The sequence below is a fragment of the Synchiropus splendidus genome, chromosome 1 (genome assembly GCF_027744825.2).
Source record: "Synchiropus splendidus isolate RoL2022-P1 chromosome 1, RoL_Sspl_1.0, whole genome shotgun sequence".
NCBI classification, from domain to species: Eukaryota; Metazoa; Chordata; class Actinopteri; order Syngnathiformes; family Callionymidae; genus Synchiropus; species Synchiropus splendidus.
The window spans coordinates 56,055,883-56,075,066 of NC_071334.1; the positions used below are offsets into that span (position 1 = coordinate 56,055,883).

General features: G+C 39.7%; 2 protein-coding genes across 11 annotated transcripts in view; both read left to right on the forward strand.

Moving 5' to 3' along the window:
- The first annotated feature begins 455 nt into the window (after window positions 1–455).
- Window positions 456–4,486, forward strand: noc4l (nucleolar complex associated 4 homolog). Its single transcript, XM_053886797.1, has 15 exons — window positions 456–614; window positions 710–836; window positions 962–1,068; window positions 1,389–1,496; window positions 1,656–1,805; window positions 1,872–1,974; window positions 2,052–2,086; window positions 2,159–2,209; window positions 2,282–2,393; window positions 2,517–2,577; window positions 2,890–3,000; window positions 3,110–3,273; window positions 3,378–3,460; window positions 3,607–3,720; window positions 3,925–4,486. The coding sequence occupies exons 1-15, from the start codon at window positions 462–464 to the stop codon at window positions 4,042–4,044; spliced, it is 1,599 nt and encodes a 532-aa protein (XP_053742772.1). The 5' UTR covers window positions 456–461; the 3' UTR covers window positions 4,045–4,486.
- Window positions 4,487–5,033: 547 nt separating this feature from the next.
- The window catches only part of rimbp2a (RIMS binding protein 2a), a 64,568-nt gene continuing 50,417 nt past the window's right edge, over window positions 5,034–19,184 (forward strand). For 8 of the 10 annotated variants that reach the window (XR_008414793.1, XM_053867196.1, XM_053867216.1 and 5 more), the window contains exons 1-3: window positions 6,872–7,014; window positions 7,236–7,379; window positions 17,854–17,997. Coding sequence is in view for 8 of the 10 variants with exons in the window: in XM_053867196.1 (XP_053723171.1) it covers window positions 7,242–7,379; window positions 17,854–17,997 (282 nt within the window). In the remaining 2 variants the exon portion in view is untranslated. Of the gene's footprint in view, window positions 5,206–6,871; window positions 7,015–7,235; window positions 7,380–9,817; window positions 10,048–17,853; window positions 17,998–19,184 lie in introns of those variants that run through there. The other 2 variants (XM_053867205.1, XM_053867253.1) reach the window with 2 other exon arrangements.

The window sequence follows — 19,184 nt, forward strand, 5'->3', positions numbered from 1 at the left end:
TCAATACTGAATTGTTTTCTAACATTTCTTTTTAAAAATGTGGTTAATTTTACCACTTAGGCTTGAAATGTTTTTTTCAGGTCGGATCATTTTTTATCTAATGATTTAAAATTACATTTAATTCAATCATGTGTAGTAATGTTAGATTTGAAATATACAAATCTAATGAAAAACAAAGCTAATATCACCTCCATTCGCTAGGAGGCGATAGCAATATTTCCATGATCCTCGTGATGTTGCGTTCAGGACCATCACGTCGACAGCTTACATCAGTTCTTCTGTATGTTTCACTCTGTGTTTTAAATGCAAAATGTTTCAAAATGCTTATGCTCATGCTGCGGACAGAGAAATTAACAAACCAACACATATTTTGTTATGATGTTTATGTATTTTATTAATTTATTTTTCAAGACAATGGTTCTCTTCCACTTGTACCTAAAGGCAGCACTCAGTGAGTAAACATGGCGCCCGCCAAGAAACGCAACGTGAGTTCTGAAAAAACAACCGAAAGCAGCATCAAAACAGCCAAAATCGACTTGAAAAGCAAAGTGGAACAGATACTTGGCAGTAAAAAACATGCCAATGATGTTTTTGACGTATTCGAATTCCTTCAGGTAAGTCAAAGGCAATATTTGATGTGGGAAGTCATGTCTCTAATGGTAGCGTTTCAGACCAGTTAGTACTCACATCCATGTGTCTCTCTTTAAAGTCAGAAAAGGAGGAGGATGTTGTCCGTGCTACCGATGCATGTACCAATTTATTCTGCACATTATTAGAAAGAAAAGATCTATATATTGGGAAACTACCTGCAGGAGACGAAGAGGAAGTTCTCAGTGGTACGTATTTACATTGTGCAGATGTATAACGCCGTAAAGAACCAAATATGTTGTGTTTAAAATGCTTATTTACATACAGTAAATGACGTTTTGTAAAACTGCAATATTGCATATGTCCGGTTTAGGAAAGTACGAAGCTGAGGCAAAATATCAAATGTTCATGAGATATCGCTACGACAGCTGTGTGGAGATGCTACTTGAAAATCTCAGTCATGAACTTCATGGGGCTCGGGTAAGTCAATGTGGTAAAATGAACTTGAGTAATCCAGTGTGATGTTGTCATATAGATTGTGGTTTCGCCTTATGCTCGCATCTTATATAATAATTTCAAATTCACTCAAATACAAGGAGAAAACCACTAAACTCAACAAACCTTGCTGTTAACATATAACTACATTCAATAATAAAAAAAATGTCTTTTGCCCAAACTACTCATTTCAATAGTCTTTTTCCATGAACCCCATCTTCTCTTAATACTGTATATACTGTTTTCTATAAACTGTAGGAAGTTAACTGTGAAAATGGGTTTGTTCAATAGCCTGCTTTTCCCAGGAGAGTGCTTTGTGCTGCTTAATGAAGTTTGCTGCGACAGAAGGACAACATCCCCTGGAGGACCTGAGCTGGAGTGAGCACCATAGTTTCCCACGACCACTCATCAAGGTAAGTCTTTCTGACGACTCATTGATCTCCTTGCACTTCTGATGCAAAATTACTTCTTTCATTGTCATTAAAATACCTGGATTTTTTTGTGAAAATGGATGGAAATGTGTCTTTGCATGACGCTTTGACTATGCGTTCACGTTTCGATTGTGTGTTTAGGGTGTTGTGGATCAAATGCTGTCCAAAACATCCGACAACTCCCTGCTGATCTCAAGGTTCCAAGAGTTCCTCGAGATGGATGATGTTCGCTTTTATGTAATGAGCTGCATCCGTGAGAATGTCGGCCAAACTATGGACAGAAGCAAAGGGGTATGTTAAATTTGTGTTTTAAGTTTCGCTACTACTGTTGAATGACTGAGTGTATTTTCCTCACAGAGTGTGCTACCTGTGTATCAGAACAATGCACTCACCCTCATCTCCAGCATCAGCTTGCCCAGTCAGGAGTCCGAGCTCTGCAACTTTATGGTCAAACAGGAAGGTGGGGTGGCTGCAGGGATATTCATTGCTTTAGAATGTTTTATTGACACGTTTTGGATTAATTATTTGTATTTGCAGTAAAGCACGATGACTGGAAGGCTACAAAACTGTTGGTAGGCACGATCTTTAATAACTGACATAATTCAAGTCCCAAACCTTGTCTGACTGGTGCAATGATGTCGCAGGAACACAAGCGTGTCTTTGAGAGGATGTGGCTTGGATTTCTCAAGTATAAGGTGATTAATTTATTCGATTAACACACAAATATATCCTCTAAATTGCTTGACTTTTGCTTTTGATACCTGCAGCTGCCCAGTAGTATGTATAAAAAGGTGCTGGTAATCCTCCATGACTCCATCCTGCCCCACATGAGCAAACCTACCCTCATGATTGACTTCTTGACGGCTGCATACGATGTCGGTAAGTTGTGAGAAAATTACAGCTCACTCTCTTCAGGTCTGCACAGGACCGTTCTTGTGAAAATACTGGTTCCCCTAATGAGGTACATTTTGAGATTTGTCCTGTACTTTCTTTAACATCCAGGTGGTGCTATCAGCCTGTTGGCCCTCAATGGACTTTTTGTTCTCATGCATGAACACAACTTGTGAGTACTCGGCACAATTCCCCAGAGACCCTGAATTTATTCTCATCTGTATCATATCAATTACTAATTTACGGAGATAGCAGCCAAGCTACCAACACTACCTTAAATTTCTGAAGCCACTAGATGGCGCTGTATAATGTTTGACTTTGAACAACTATTGCAATAAAACTTCACATCATTTCTATTCTACGAGTGCCATCTAGTGGCCTCTGAAAATTAGGGCACTGTTTCATCAACCCTACAATACTGTTTCATGATATCCCGTCACTAATATTTTCTAAAAATAGTCCATATATATTTTTTTTCTTTCAGAGAATACCCGGATTTCTACAAGAAGTTGTACAATCTTCTTGAGCCTTCAATTTTCCATGTAAAATACCGAGCGCGCTTCTTCCACTTGGCCAACATCTTCATGAGCTCCAGGTAAGTTTGCTGTTCTTTAAATGTTGTGACAGACTCTAATGCTGAAAGAAGAGGAATGTTTACATGCCTCATTTTTGCTTTGATGTATTTATGTGTGCTTCTCTTTCAGTCACTTACCGGTGTATCTCGTGGCTGCGTTTGCCAAACGCCTGGCACGCTTGGCTCTCACTGCACCGCCTGCTGCTCTCCTCATGGTGCTAGCGTTCATATGTAACCTTATTCGACGCCATCCATCAAGCAGAGTGCTCATTCACAAGCCCTGCACAGATGACGGTACATTTTGTCTCTAAAAGTTCAATGCTTACTGACATTTCCCTTCAAATAAAAAAACACTCCTCTTATCAGATCTGTATGTTTGCTCATCTTCTCTTGCCCAGAACCTTTGGAAGATCCATATGTAATGGAAGAGGAGGATCCTGCCGAGTGTCACGCGTTAGAGAGCAGTCTGTGGGAAATAAAGGTCAAACATTTCTGCGTTTATTACGCATTTGATGCAGTTGATTATTATATAAATACATCTATGAAACAGTATTGATACTCCAAGAAGTAGCACTAGTTTTACTAGTACTGTACACATATGTGACTGTATTTACTCTCTTCTCCCAGACGCTGCAGAAACATTACCATCCAGATGTGGCCAAAGCGGCAATGATGATCAACACAGCCTTGCCAGTGCAGGAGGCTGACATCAGTGAGTTGCTCGAGATGACCACCTTCGAGGTCAGTTGGCATTAACCCGATGTCATGTATAAACAGAGGTGCTCAGTTTAGAAGATAGGTTTGGCAGTGCGTATAATGAACTGGCTGCAGTGTTGTGTTTTGCCTCCACATCTCTAAGGAATTAGTTTTCATGTTATGTATCTTCATTTAACTGAGGATCTTAGTGACATCACAAATGTTGACTGTTTTCTTTTGCTGTTGCAGCTGATGGAAAAAGACCTGAGTCAGCCTGAAACTAAGAGCGTCCCCTTGGAGTTTGAACCTGCCACCCACCTGATGAAGGCGGACAAAGATGTTATGGCGCGCCACTTTTGCCTGGCTTAAAAGAAGAAAGTATGTGTGTTTGCTGTTGGTGTGAGGGACCACATCATCCATCTAGGTTTATCATTGTGGGAGATGTTTGAGTGTTGTAGTGGACACTGCTTGAAACTCATTAAATCTTTTCTTAAAGATTGTCTTAATTTCATTATGGTTTACAAATGACCTTTTTCTGTTGCCCAGTGTCATCATAGCTGAAATGAAATGGTTGTGAAAAAGATATTGAAATAATATGCAATTTTTGGAAACCAATGTGGTGTTTGAGTAATTAAACCTTTTTCGAGTAGAAAGGAATTTTCAAAGTGACATGTTCAGTGCCTGGTCAATGTGCAATATTTGATAGAGAATTTCAATGTAATGTTTTCTTTTTTTAACCTTTAAAAGGATGATTTTCTTGGCAAAAAACTGACAACATATCAATAAAACCGTCACAGTGGATCACAAAGTCACAATGAAGGAGATGCTGTAGTGAGAGATCCAATTCGTATTTTACATTACAAAATGCTGATGTTTTATCATAGTTATTGTTCTTTAAAATTGTTAATCATATTAGCGTTTTTAATAATAATTTGGAAAAAAAAAACCTACCGGAGTTACAAGAACTCTCGCAAACTACTTGAAACTTGAATTCGATTAAAAGGATTCTTCCCGAATGGACATCCACTTGATAAATCTCATGACAAAGTAACATATTGTGTCGTGTCACCGTATATGTAAAAAGTTTTGCTTGATATTATTGACCCAGATCTGATTCCTGTCAGTCAGACAGTAGCGTTACAGATCCTTGACAAGTGATTTATCCATTGTTCTGTGACGCGCTGACGCCACACGCTACAGGTAACGAGTGTTCTCAGATTGCACTTCTCACCATATGGCTCGCAGCAGGGAGCTCAGGTTCAGAAATGTCGTGAGAGAAAATCTGAATCATACAGTCAGTGACCCCCGCTTCAGATCAGACAGCCGTGCCTGGACGGGCCGCCCAAAAACCGATCGATTAAAAAAAATACCGCTACACTCATCGCGAGGACGAAACTCAACGAGACGTTTTGTTACTATTCTCTAATCATATAAAAATAGATTTAGAATAATTTAGTTCTCGCGCTGTCTAACACGTGACCTTAACTGCCAAGCAGGGCGTGAGAGAAGAGGACGGCTCGCTGCGAAAAGGTAACAGAGAACATTGAAATATAACTATGTACACAATAACCAAGTCAGTTCTGCTTCTCATTCAGTCAGTCATTTACTACCGCGTTAGATGTCTTGACATATTCTCACCACACCAGCAGCTAATGCGCACAGTATTTCTTCTTACTGTTAGATAAGTCTAACTCGAATCAGGTTATCATTGATGCTGTTCTGTCTGTAGTTACAGTTCGAGTAGTATCTGGCGTTTTTCTCTGCAAGCAAAAGCCACAATAGTTCACAATTAATGTGGAACTTCCAAAAACAAGAAGTAGATGCAGCTGAAAGATGTGCGTCTACTTTGAAATTATTCAATGTAGATGCTCCTTATACGGAAGGATTATATGTTATTAGTATTATTAATATTTGTTAATCTATTAGCAAATCATAAAGCAAATGTTTGCTGCCGTTCTCAAAGTACTATATTTGTTCACTGATTCAAAGTTGTTGACATGACGTAGCATTAAAATGTTATTATGAATAGATGTAGTAGATGCAGTGATGGAAACATGAAGCAGGAGGGGTGACCTGTTTGTTCATCCAATTCACCAGGGTTAGGGATTGTAATGTTGATGCATTATTAGTTTGGTGATCTGACAATATTTCTGGCTTATCGAAGATGGTTTTGGCGTGATGCTATATCCTGTGGTTTGTGTTACTTTGTATTTTTCATTTGCTACTGTTGAGAAAAAAGGCGAGTTGTCTCAAGCCTTCAAAGACTGAGCGCCAGAGGAGGTCCTCTGTTTGTGTGACAATAAAACTACAATTCATCCCTATAAAATTTACTGTGAAAGATTTATTTTTTCATCTCAATCTGTTTTTAGTTTTTGCATATTGTACATAGCCCGCTTCCACGTCCGTCTTTATGTGCACTATGTGCACAGCCTTTTTTGCTCTTTCCTACACTGTCTGTTAAAAACAGTGTTTTGCATTTGATATTTTACATTTTTTAATTCATATAATTGTTGCAGAGCATGTTATGTTACGAACAAAATTTCCCATGGTATTAATAAAGTTTTTCAGATTCAGATTCTGATGATTGACAAATAAATCTGCCTGAATAAATATGCAGAGAACTTGATGGTTTGCCTGACTGCTGATGGAGTATTTCAAATCACTTTTGACCTGTTTTCACTGTTAAAAATGAAACAATCAAAATAAAATTTATCATCTAGATCAGACAATATTGTTTTTTGTTTTGTTTTTTTTTTTAAGATGGATTTTGTCATCAGTGGGTCGACCCTGCTCTGTTTCCAGACTAGGACTTGAATTCATTGATATTTGTACATGTCTCTCTATTGCCATGAATAAGGCAAAAGTGTATATTCAAAGTGCATAAAAGCGTAAATTTCACAACATGATGTGGAAAAAGTATATTAAAAGACCGCAAAATCATTTGCAAATCACTTCCTTTAGACATAATATCGCACAAAAATTTAGTACGAAAAGAAGCTCAGTCAAATCCCCTGCAATACAAGCAACTTTAACCTCCCTAACTTGTATGTGTGCGCACGTGTGTGGAGGTTAAGCACTGGAGGATGAGATTGATGGGGATTTAGCATTGACAGATAAAAGCAGATTTTTTAATCCCCCCCCCTTCATTGTGCTGTTCCACTTCGGTAATCCACTCTTATGTAACAACGTTCTCTGACACTGAGCACGCTCAGATAAAGTGCACAGTGGAGTAGTGTTGGTACAGACAAACAATCAATGGTTTGAGATGAGGCAGCAGGAATTGATCATGTCACAAGAGAGTTTTTAGTTATTTATTAAAGAAGATAAAGAAATCTGACAGTAAGTGACTGTTTATTTTTTTTTTATAATTGATGCCAGTAGTATTTTATGATTCATACATACCAGACAGCTGTGTTATTTTATTTGAATCCTAAAGAAATGGCCTTTTCTACATGTGCTGTTAATGGTTTGCTTTAAGTGTGTCTTTCAGGAGTCGATGATTGTGAAGTAGTATGAAGTAAACAGTGTGTCTGATGTCAGTCTGTGTGTGGTTTGTGCAGGTGATAATGCGTGATCACACGTCCAGGGCGAATGTGGAGGAGCTGCTGAGGCACTCTCAGATGGAGTTACAGTGGATCCAGAGACAGCTGGCCATGATCAGTGCCAGAAACATTCACCATCACCACCTCCATGCCAAGAGCAAGGTACTGAACTGAAAGCAGGAGGACTGTGGTGTTGTTTGCTGGAAACATTCAACTTTATGTTCTTCTTTTTGTGACTGGGTTGCAGTATGTAATGGAACCCGCTGCATATTGGATAGTTGGATCTAAGGGCCAATTTAGTTACAACTCAATACGACCATCTAGCCAACACATATTCAGACAGCAGACAGTACGTTGTCAATACCGGCTGACAACAATAACATCATGACCTTGCTCTTAATATTGTGTTGCTTCCGCCAGAGGGTATGCTTTCTCATGACCCAATACTGGGACCAATAGGAAACAGTATGTTCTTAAATGTTATTTCACACTGGCCATCATGACCTAGGAGTAAACATTCTATCCGTGGTGCGCCCCTATCGTCTTGATTCTGTCTCTCCAGAGCTGGATTGGAACTTGGAACCTTCTTGCTGACTTTCAGCAGTGCTGACCATTGTGCACCGTGTCATGGAAAACACAACATGTATCATAGACATGGGTGTAGTTATGGTGCTTTTTGGTGTCCTCATATGGAAAGAAATCCAAAGAGAAACATTATAATAACACAATGACAAGGACATACCGCTACACACAGAAGTTTGTGTGTGCTGCCATACGCCTCAAGGGACCAACTGGGTGACAGCGCCTGCAGATCAGTGATTTTCATTTATTTCTCATGATTAAAAGCTACTGTCATCAGCGCAATAAATGGGAAAAATTCCCCTTTGCTTCTTGGTTTGTCAGTCGGATCGCTTCTCGATTGGCTATGTTCTGAACCACCTGACAGTTCAAGTTGGGGCAATGAATACAAATGACTTTGCGGGATGACCTTTGTGGTGTTTCTGCTTCATGCGATTAATTTAGTAAAAGACATTTCTCCTGAAAACACGACTGACTTGTAGTCCAGTGCTGCTTATTTATGTTTTTTTTACATCATGATGCATTTTTCCACTGTTCCAACTTATACTCTGGAGCACTTTGAAACGTATAGAATGGTATAACATATGTTTCTTTTATTTTTATGACTCACGTTCTGCACCGCTTTCTATATTAATTCCATTCCATATATCCCACTTTTTAAATTGTCGTACTGTTTGCAAATGAACTCCAAATTTTCAGGACGTACTGATATTGGGACAAGTAACGGATGAGTGATTGTCATGTGGTGGTTATCATCACTGGACCTTTTGATGGATGGAGAAAGCTGCATAGATCTCCTTCCTGTCAAAGGTTTTTCCAAATGTTTAAAACAATGCAACAAATAATTTGTTGCATTGAATAATAGAAAATACTACCGTGTAAAACTTTTGGTCTCAGTGCTTTCCTTTTTCAAAATGATGGTCCTTTTTGTGGAATATCCTACTCCATTTTCTGCCAAATGTGAAGCACACTCTTAGTGCTGAGCGTTCACGGTGCCATATGCCATATATCAGGGGTGTCAAACTGAGTCCCAAACGGGCCCTGTAGGGCGCAGGTTTTTGTTCCAACCAAACAACAAGCTGCAGTGGACTGACAATCAACTGATTGCAGTCTGGTGTGTGTGGTCAGTCAGTTGGAACAAAAAACCTGCAATGACTCTCTTGGGACCCAGCTTGACCCTCCCACTATGTATAATCGCATCAGCCACTAGATGGCACCCGTTGCTTTGATGACTGGTTACCTGGAGGTAGACTGAGTGATAGGCTTCAGAGTACATCTGGACATAGTGAAATACACCACATCCAGATCTTCTTTAACAGCATGCACACTTTAACCAGCAACCCAAATATGAATTTTAACACATGAATCGTTTCTGGACTCATTGGGCGCCATGTCATGTCTGAACTCTATTTCAGAGCCAAAATAATGCAAAGATGGAAGCAGACATTGAGTAAGTGTTGCTAGGCAACAGAGCGGAACGGAGTGTACATCCTGCTTCTGTTCTCACTCGTGCACATTTAGTGTCTCTCTCTCTCTCTCTTCCGTCTCCTCTGTCCACTGCCGTAGTTGCAGTATGAAGCAGGACATGCACCCAGGGCCTGCAGCAGATGTAACTTCAGTAAAACCACCATGCTGATTAAATTTCGGCCTGCTGGTCAGGGATTTGTCACGGGCAAAAGAGCAGAAAGGGCAGTGTTCGGTCCTCCCGAAGCCATGCCATTTGGTTTGTTATAAGAAAGTTACAAGTACTGATGCTGAGACAAAGCAAATTATGAAATGATTTCAGAAATTTGAGAGATTTTGCGATGTGAAAAATAAATTGGTTGTTGCCTCTGTGAAAAACACAGATGTCTATTTAGCACAAATATCTGGCACTGCCTGTTCACACAGCCTGTCAAGAATAACCAAGCGTTTGTGCATCAGTGACGTTGGTGTTGTGTTGGGCGTGGAGATGACTACGCGCGAGCTCGGCAGAGATCAGAAATGAGGGAGGTAGGATTTTAGTACATCAAGAGGGGAGCTGTGTGAGTTCCACGCAGAGTGGGATGTAACAGAGGGAAGTGTCATTTTCAAGCGCAGCCAGCTACGGTTGTGTATGGACGAGAAAGGCATGACGGATTGGAAGCACACCCTGACATCAATCTACCGGCTTACTTGTGTACACACTGACGTGCCAACTCTGCATTCAGTGCCAGATTGTGATGTGCCTGAAGGAGAATCATTTTGGGAATGAGAGGGCACACTTTTCAAGGTAGGGACTGATCTTTTAAGCTTCCACTAAAACAGTCTTTGGCTACCAAAGTGCTGAAATCAGAAAGCTTTTTTGAAAAATATATATATTTACAAAATACTATATTCATATTCTGACAGATGTTATATGATTTTGAGAGTACTACATTATTGTTATTATATGTTATTATTGTGTCAATAACATACATTATTGTGCAAGAAAATGATTTGTCATTTTCGCTGAAATGAAAGAGAGTAGTTGTTTACTTTCATTTGTTTGTCCAGCAGCAGCGGCTGGTCATAATGCAAGTATTTGGTTTACACGCCAGATGGCGATATCTGATTTTATTAGTGGCCGTTCAAACAAGATTACCCCTGGGTGTCCTGCTGGCTCGCTTGGCTGAGCACACACATCACTTAACCACAATGCCCTTGGTTATTACCCAGCCACCACATGATGCTTTTCTAAAAAAAAGTACACTGTCCTTCTATGCAATGAATCATTAAAAGAGGCTGTAATTTCCAATTCAAGCGGGCAGTTTGAGATGCTCCCTATTATAGCAGTCTAATGGTGCCACAATTACATAATGCCATGCAGTTCCATCTTAATAGCTTCCCCCCGTGTGTTCTGCTCTGCTTAATAAACAGTTGGTAGTCACCAATAACATCTGAATGTTGTGCAGTGTGTTTTGCAAAAATATTTGTGAATCATTCTTCAAATATATATATCATAGTTTATATGTAATTTACAAGTTATACCGAAGCCTGGGCTTAAAAGTAAGCGTAAAATAAATATAAATTGTGAGGTGTCGCTAGAGTGTATGGCTATGTATATGCAACAACTTAAATGACATTTTCAGGGTTCTCCTCAGGACACATGGGGTGTCCCCCAATGGGATGCGGGATGATGACGTCACATCCAGCAGATGTGATATTTTTTTTATGAGCCAATAAAAAAATTACATGGCAAATTTGATGGCACTTTCTACCACATGCGTAACATTAATATCTGCAAAATACGATGTTTGTCATCGGGTGGTTTGCAAAGTATAAGTCCGTTCTTCTCCCCGATCTGCGGAACATTGTGTCATGATTGGCTGACATGTATGGGTCATCGCTTTCATTTGATATTGCACTGAAACCAGAATCAACTCATCAGCAGACAATTATGAAGATAGTTTTATTCATTTGTCAGGGTCGAATGTGCATCCATGAAGGAGTTTTAACCTTTACCGGCCCTTTCACTTTTGGGTTTGTCGAACTGCGCGTCGTGATTGGTTGACATGTACAGATGCAGTAGAAAGTGACCTGGTCGGACACATTCGGTAAGATTACATAGTTGGTACCTATGGCATTAAATATATCACAACTAGAGGGTGGAGAAATCCGGACATTGTTATGTATATTTTGGTTCTCATGAGAGTTACATATTGGCTGCATAGCTACGTGACTAGAACACTGCCCTCATGGTTTCCAGTGGTACAGCCCCACTTTGTCAGTGTCCTTAAGCTTTGTGGAAATGTGCAGAAGTTACGGACGAAATGAACACAAAACATGGACATAAGGCTCTGTCCGTATCCGGATCCATATTTAACATTGACCTTAATGTTAGGGGTCAAAATCCTGTTGTCCCTATGCTAGTACAGCACTGGGGAGAACCCCTTCAAAATACATTAAAAGAACAACTACAACCATAATCTATCTTGTAAAATAGTTAAAAGTTTTATATTTTACTTCGTCAATCTATTTCCATGAACTAACTAGAAACACAATGAGATCCTGCTGTTGCAGCCAGAAACATCCAGTTTCATCAACCTTACAAAACACCCATCACTAATATGTGCACAAGCCTTAGTCACTCAGTTATCAGGTGCAATGTTATGTGATTGAATGTGTTTATAATTTCCAAATAAACTTTTATCATGAACCTTTCTTTCAGAACACTCATGGCATCCATGGCTGTAGGTCATCTGTAATTTCTATTAGTCATGACCTCACTTGATGTATGTGCAGAGAACAGATTAGGCTTTTAAAAGCAACTTCCTGAATAAGTTTGAGGTGTACAGTACATTTCCTGGTTGGCCTGGGATGAATGTATCGTCATTGTATATCCTGTATGTATGCTTTGAAGTGATACAACAGTCTAAAGATTTCAACTGTGGACACCTGTAGTAGGGATCTTATACCATTTACATTTAGATTTCAAAATGAAGAGAATCACTCGTTTTTAGATCTTGTCTTCTAGTTCTGAATTCAATGTTGAATCTGAGAATTTTTTTTGTCTTTCATGCCTTATCTGCTCAGGACTTCTTAAATTTAGAGAATGCACAATGAAAAGAATGTACAATATTTCAATTTACTTTTGTTTTTCAACTCTATTCAGAAAAGTCCCTTTGGCTAGAATTTCCATTTTTTAATTTTAAGTGATGTACACTGACCAAACTGCCGGAACAAACTAATTGAAGATATTGAGGGATGATGTCACAAATATATATATTTTTTTGTGTATCTCAAATTTTGGCCTATCCCTTTTCAGTGTAGCCAGAAGTCTAATTTCTTCAGTGGTGAACCTCCTGATCATTCTCAGTTTCGTATCTTGATCAATTTTTTGTTGCTCCACATTAATGTCTCTGTTGAAATTCAGAGTGATTCCCAAACGGCAACACAGAGGCTTCAAATGAAAAAAGCATTGTAGCTGACAAATAATAAAGATTCGCAAGTGAAAGACACAAACAAGCCATTTTATCAAGCTATCAAACCAGAGGATAGAAGTTAAGCCTATATAAATTGCCCACTCACAGTTCTATAAAGCAAAGTTGAGACAGCAATATTGATGCAAATTTTGTTCGCTCAGCGGTTCACACTTTGACCCTCATTAAAGCCTTTAGTTGATTTCCCATGATGACGCAGGCCCTGTCAGGGCAGCTTTGCACTTTCTTGACGTTGCAACGACGGCACCGACTGAGCAGACAGCACAATTGGGACCTTTCTCACACCGGACAGCTCAGAGTTTCGGACACTTGGAACTTTGGACAGCAGATGTGTGCCTTGATTCATTCTGACTAGTTGGGTGACTAAATGTACCGTTACGCACAAGACATTGAGCCACACTTGATGATGTCCACATGGAGGTCAAGTGATTCAGATGCTTAACAAAAATATACAACTGAACATTTAGCAATTTAGGTTCCGGACATTTTTCAATGAAATATTCATTTTGATATCATAATTTTAAAAGAGTTTATATTGAAAAGGGTTAGAGATGAAAGAGTGCTGTCAAAGAGAAGAATCTTCAGTGTGACCCAACGTTGGGATGGCAGTTTCAGAATATATATCACTAATTTGAATGTGATACGACGTCACCCGGTGCCTGCCGTAGTGAAATTACATATCTGTCACAGATGTTTTTCTGTTAAAGTGCATAGTCTCTTCCTCATATCCCAGGAACGCCACAGCTCCTCCACTGCTTTTCACAATGTATTTTCTCCCACGGCTTCCACCAGGTCTGACGGTATTTTTTCTACATTCCTGTAACCTCTGTCACTGTCTTTTGACCATGGATCAGCTCCACTATGCGCTGCTTGTGGACGGACATGCTGCCACTTATTGTCCCACTGAACGATCTTCATCTGAGTGTGAATATTACTCTTCAGATTCTGATTCAGTCGAATTCACAGTCTCTTGTTTTGCTCCTACTGCATAACTGCAACGCCCTTGTCTATTTAACCGCAGACTGTTTTCAATTTCAATTTACACCAAAACATTCATAGAAGCGCGCCCACAAATGTTGCTCTGACAGAAGTTACAGATGTCTGGCATCTGCTTATGTAAAGCAGTAACTACATCAGGCACCATATTTGCAGTTTGGCTTGTTTACATGCTACGATGTCTGCTATCGCAGTTTTTCACAAAACTGCGACAGCAGTTGTGAAATATGGCCTCTAAAAGGGCATATATATATATATATATATATATATATATATATATATATATACAGTGGTACCTCGGTTCTTGACCACAATCCGTTCCAGACAGCCGTTCGAGAAGCGATTTGTTCAGTTTCAGACGGCCGAAATCTGAATCGATTTTTCCCATTACAATGAATGGAAAAAGAAATAATGCGTTCCAAGCCTTAAAATAGTCTTTTGTAGGAGTGAATGTAGAGTGTCTGCTGCAGGTGCGCTGTTCCTCTATGTGTGTGGCCGCTGCATGTGGGAGGGGTTGCCGAGTGAGTGAGGTCTCTCCAGAAGTGAAGAGGTGCCCGGTGCGTGTCCAGCTCTGAATGTGCGCTTCTGTGCAGTTTGGCTGTGACAAAGTCATAAACCAAGTAACGCTCTGTCCCAGACTCGCCTCATCCCTGTCCCAGCTCCAGCCCACAACAGTACATTAAACCCTGGAGTGCGCGCTCCAGCCCTGGAGGTGTTGAGAGCGAGCACCTCCCGTGTGAGCATTGTGGGTCAGCTGATCGGTCCGCGTTTTTTCCGGCTTTTTTCGAATTCCGATTTGTTCGAAGTCCAAGACGTTTGAAAACCGAGGTACCACCGTGTATATATATATATATATATATATATATATATATATATATATATATATATATATATATATATATATATATATAAAGAATATCCCCACTGCGAGACTAATAAAGGCCATCTGGATCTAACAGTCACAGTTTGTCTGTCAGTCACATGGCCTGTTATTGGACAGTGCACCTTATAAGCTGGTGAGTCCTTTTGTGCTTGGCTGTAGAAGCGTATCAGCAGGTGCGTTCGGCTTTCCCTCTCTGTCTGCTTGGCTCAGGCTTCATGGCAGCATTGCTGTCTTTGGCAAATGCAGTGACAGGACATTTTGCCTTCAACTTTGTTTTCTGTTTTGTTTCTTGGGGAGATGGTAGCCTGGCAAGCGGTGGAGACATTTGGCGGTTGTTGGTGTTGGTGTGTTCTTTTTTTTTCGTGGCTGACACGATCAGATCTGTTAATGTGTTAATTGATAAATAGACAGACATGAATACAAACAGAAAGGCTTGGCTGGACAATGAAGAACAGAAGTGGGGGCATTAAGTGGACTACTAAATCTACTGTCAGAGATCCCACTGACAAGTGAACCGCTACACACTCTCATGTATAGGGTGGTTTTGTGTCAAAAGTCAAGGATGTCAAACTGAATCCCACAAGGGGCCAAAATGTTGACATATTTGTAGTAGTGGCTTTATTTTTGCACAATCTATAGGACTTAAATGGGAAGTACAGGTCTATGCTTGAGGGCAGCCATTATAGCATTAAGCATCTCTGTTTCACCACATTTCTCTTTTTTTCTTCTTGAATCACAAACATACTATTGCATTCCATCTTGACTTTTTTTTGTTCATTATTGCACAATCTGCCAAAGCACTTTACTAGTTGGTGGGGTCCACACTGACATTGGCGATGAAGATGATTCTGATTCTGATACTCTACCTACAATATGGATTGAAAGCTCTTGCGGGCCACATGAAATGACTTGGTCCTTGCTCTCTGGGTTCCCCAGGATCTGTGCCACTTTGAAAGTGGACATTTTGACACCCCGTGTATGGAAATGGATTGTGTAAATGTAGATAAAGGTAGATGAGGCAAACCTTTTTGATTATCTGAGTAAAGACAAATCACAAAGTACATCCTGTGACTGAGAGAACGTCTGTTTGATCGTAGCTTCTGACATGCTTGCGTCGTTGCGACCTATCTAAATAAATAATAAATAAATAAAATAAAAAATAAAATTCTACTACACACACACACACACACACACACACACATATATATATATATATATATATATATATATATATATATATATATATATATATATATATATATATATATATCAAGTATATACATTTTTTTCCATGTGATGTTACTCTGTCAGTATGAGATTTTATTACTGAAGAGAAAAAACACCCAATGATGGGCCCCTTTAAACTTGGAAAAGCACAGTAGGGGCCCGTTAAAATCATTATCACGTGCATGTTTCAGATCTTTTCCCTCTCTGGTCTCCTGTAATCTCAAAGCCTCAGAGTATTTAACATTTCTGCCTCATATTCAAACCTCCTACGATGCTTGTGAAAAAATAATGAGTGTACTAAAAAAGAAATGAAGCAACTTGCAACATGAACGTGATGCTCGAGGTCAAGGTAGCTTTGTTGTCAATTCTACAATATGAACATATAGAGGATTGAAATTGCGATACTCAGCAGCCCCATTGCTGTGGAAACACATGAGACATAAAAATAAATCGTAGTAAGACAGTGCAAAAAGAGAAAACAATAACTGGTCTAACAATATCAAGACAAGACAAGAGACAGTTGTGCAATAATATCAGGTTCCATCGGTGGATCCAGCCCACAGTGGGTTGTTGTGGCATTTTAGTTTCAAAGGCTATTCTAACCATTAAGACAATTTCCAACTGAATCACAAATCCTGCAGAGGCTTAAGACCTGTTGCTGTAGCAGCCTCATTTTAAAGATGGTTAATCCTCTTCCTCTAGCTGACCTTGAGGATATAAATGGATAGTAGTTTGCTGTAAGACATAAATCTCTGTTTTTATTTTAAACTAACTAACAATTGTTGGGGGACATGAATGGCTTTACAAAATCAAGAATATGTTCCTTTGTATTTACATTCCAGTGTACACTCACCGAAGCCATAACAATAGAATGTACATGTAAGTCAGTTCCAAGCAATACCTTTATTGGCTTGAAATAATGTGCGTTTTTCCACTGGGCCATATGCAACCACGGGGAAGGGCTGTACTTATCAACAATTTGTCATGATGAAAAGAAAACAAACATTGTACAACACTGCAGGAAAAATAGCTTGCAGCTGTTGTTAAGAATGGATGTAATTTTAAGTAGAACCATTATGTTTATTGCGGGAAGTAATTGTATGGGAGAAACTATTTTCAGGAAAAACAACATTCAAGTCATTACTTGTGGGGAAAAAAACTGGTACAATCTTAGATGGGTAATTTCATGAATGACAACAATTTTGTCTCACCAAAACACCCAAAATATGTCTTGTCACACGCAGTGTTATGGTCAGTTTTAGAACTCCATATGGGCTTTCTTGTTATTGAGATCATGCTGAGATATGACATTGATGTCAATCTGGGGCAGTAATAAGTTCTCCCTCGCCATGTCTCATAATTGCTGTTTACCTGAAAGCTCCAGCAGTGACAAATACAGAGGACGCAGAGGAATAAAGGAGAGACAGATTTTTGCGTCCTAATGACGTGGGATTCCTCATTGAGCTGGCTGAAGTTGCCAGATTGATGGAAGCCAAGTAATATATATGATAAATTATCATTTTTCTTTTTTTCGCTCACACTCAAGTTTTACTTTGACTTTTATTGCTTCTCTATTGGGTGTTTATCAGAGAAGTCTTATACTTATTCTCAGGAATCTGATGATCTGTAACTTTCCCTGTTACAAGCTGCCAATGTTGCAGTGCATTATGGAACTTGAAGTGCAAGCTTGTTGCGACAGATATTTTTGTGTCACAGATGCTTGTTATCAATGACCACACAGTTGATGTCTTCTTTCCCAGCTGTGTATGATGAGGACTGCACCAGCATTGAACAAAACCCTGGTTTTGTGTTGTCAGGTTTCGTAATCTGTGGATAACTATGTATCTTCTATCATCCTCGGCATCCTTATTTTTATCTATTCACGTGGAACTGTGTACCAGTGAATACCTGCATATGCTAAATGCCGGCGATCTTAGAATATAATGTTGAAAATGATGTTCAACCCATGATCTCATCTCTTTAACTCACAGTATCTCTTTCTCTTCTTCAGTCTCGATATGAGGTGTCATCACAACAAGTTCCAGGAATTTCACTTCACAACATAAACCGCCTCCAACTGCTAGAAGAGAGAAACCAAGCGCTGAGGCTTGAAGTAGCTACGCTCCGACAGGAGAAACAGCAATATAGGAAACTGGTGAGTCAGTATTCACAAGGAGTTTGAATCTAGAATGTCTTGCACACTCTGATCGACACAAAGTGCAATCTGAGGGTAAATTATAAAGAATATATATTATGAGAGTGAAATGTGGATGAGCAAAAAGCATGTACTGTGCTTTGTGTCACCGTCTTGTGTGGAGTGGAGGATTTCTTACTCCAAAGAATCTGCATGCATCAAGGACGCAGCTGAGTGGACTCCAGTCTCTCACATGGACAGACACACATGCTGTGCAGTGTGATGTGGGGGAGAAAAGGTGCGCAGCATAATCCATGTTGTGGATTCATGTTTACACAGTAATTTCCTGCATGTGTTTATGTATTTAGGGAATCTGTTGTCGGCTGCTCCCATGTGGTCTTGGATGGTGAGGCGTGTGAACTGTTGTCCTGGCAACCGGCCCATTTTCAGTAGTGTGGATAGACAGGCAGAAGGGAACTGACAAAGCATAATGGCAGCTTGTGTTGTAAGCCTCATCGGCTTGAAATTCCATTCTATACAACAATGTGAAGCTGGCAAGGCATCATCCACCGGTGTAAATGTTTTATTAATGGTCATTTATTTTTCCACTCTATTCAATTTGCTTTGATTTAGATGACCGAAAAAAAGTCAAGGAGTAACTTTACTTTGAGATTAGTAGGTTTTGCTGGTGTGCTTTGCCAATGATGGCGGACAACGAACTTGACAAAAGATCCCCATTCCGCTTTAAAAAGCTTTAGACTTGTTTCCCTCCAAACAATCACCCATGGGCAGCTGGCGAAAGGTACCCTAGGTAAGGGATGACCTTCTGTGTGTTCTGTAGTTGCAACTAAAAGGCCACAGCTGTGTCCCTGGACACCGTTTCCATGGCAACTGTTGTGTACTGCTAGCAGCTGGTCCACTCAGATCATGGCATTGGGTCGTCGCTGCGCACAAAGGGATAAAGTCTCCCCAATACGAGACAATGACTGCTGCGCCTGTCTTTCCTTCATTAATACTATCACAAATTAAAGGTAGACTGTCTTTATTGCTGGTTATTTCGACTTCCAAATATTTCTCCTTACTCATGTTTAACTGGTTCATTACACTGCAACAAGGCATATCTCTCCATAATCAAATTGTGCCGGCTGTTTTCTTTCACGTCTGATTGTAGTATTATCCATCCTGAGTACTGCTGAGGAACTGCAGAG

What these genes read in the sequence shown, in the direction of transcription:
- noc4l (XM_053886797.1), top strand. Translation starts at nt 462, where the DNA reads ATGGCGCCCGCCAAGAAACGCAACGTGAGTTCTGAAAAAACAACCGAA. An exon ending in TTGGATTTCTCAAGTATAAG is followed by an intron (nt 2,210 to 2,281) that starts GTGATTAATTTA and finishes TGATACCTGCAG; the next exon opens with CTGCCCAGTAGTATGTATAA. An exon ending in CTCATGCATGAACACAACTT is followed by an intron (nt 2,578 to 2,889) that starts GTGAGTACTCGG and finishes TTTTTCTTTCAG; the next exon opens with AGAATACCCGGATTTCTACA.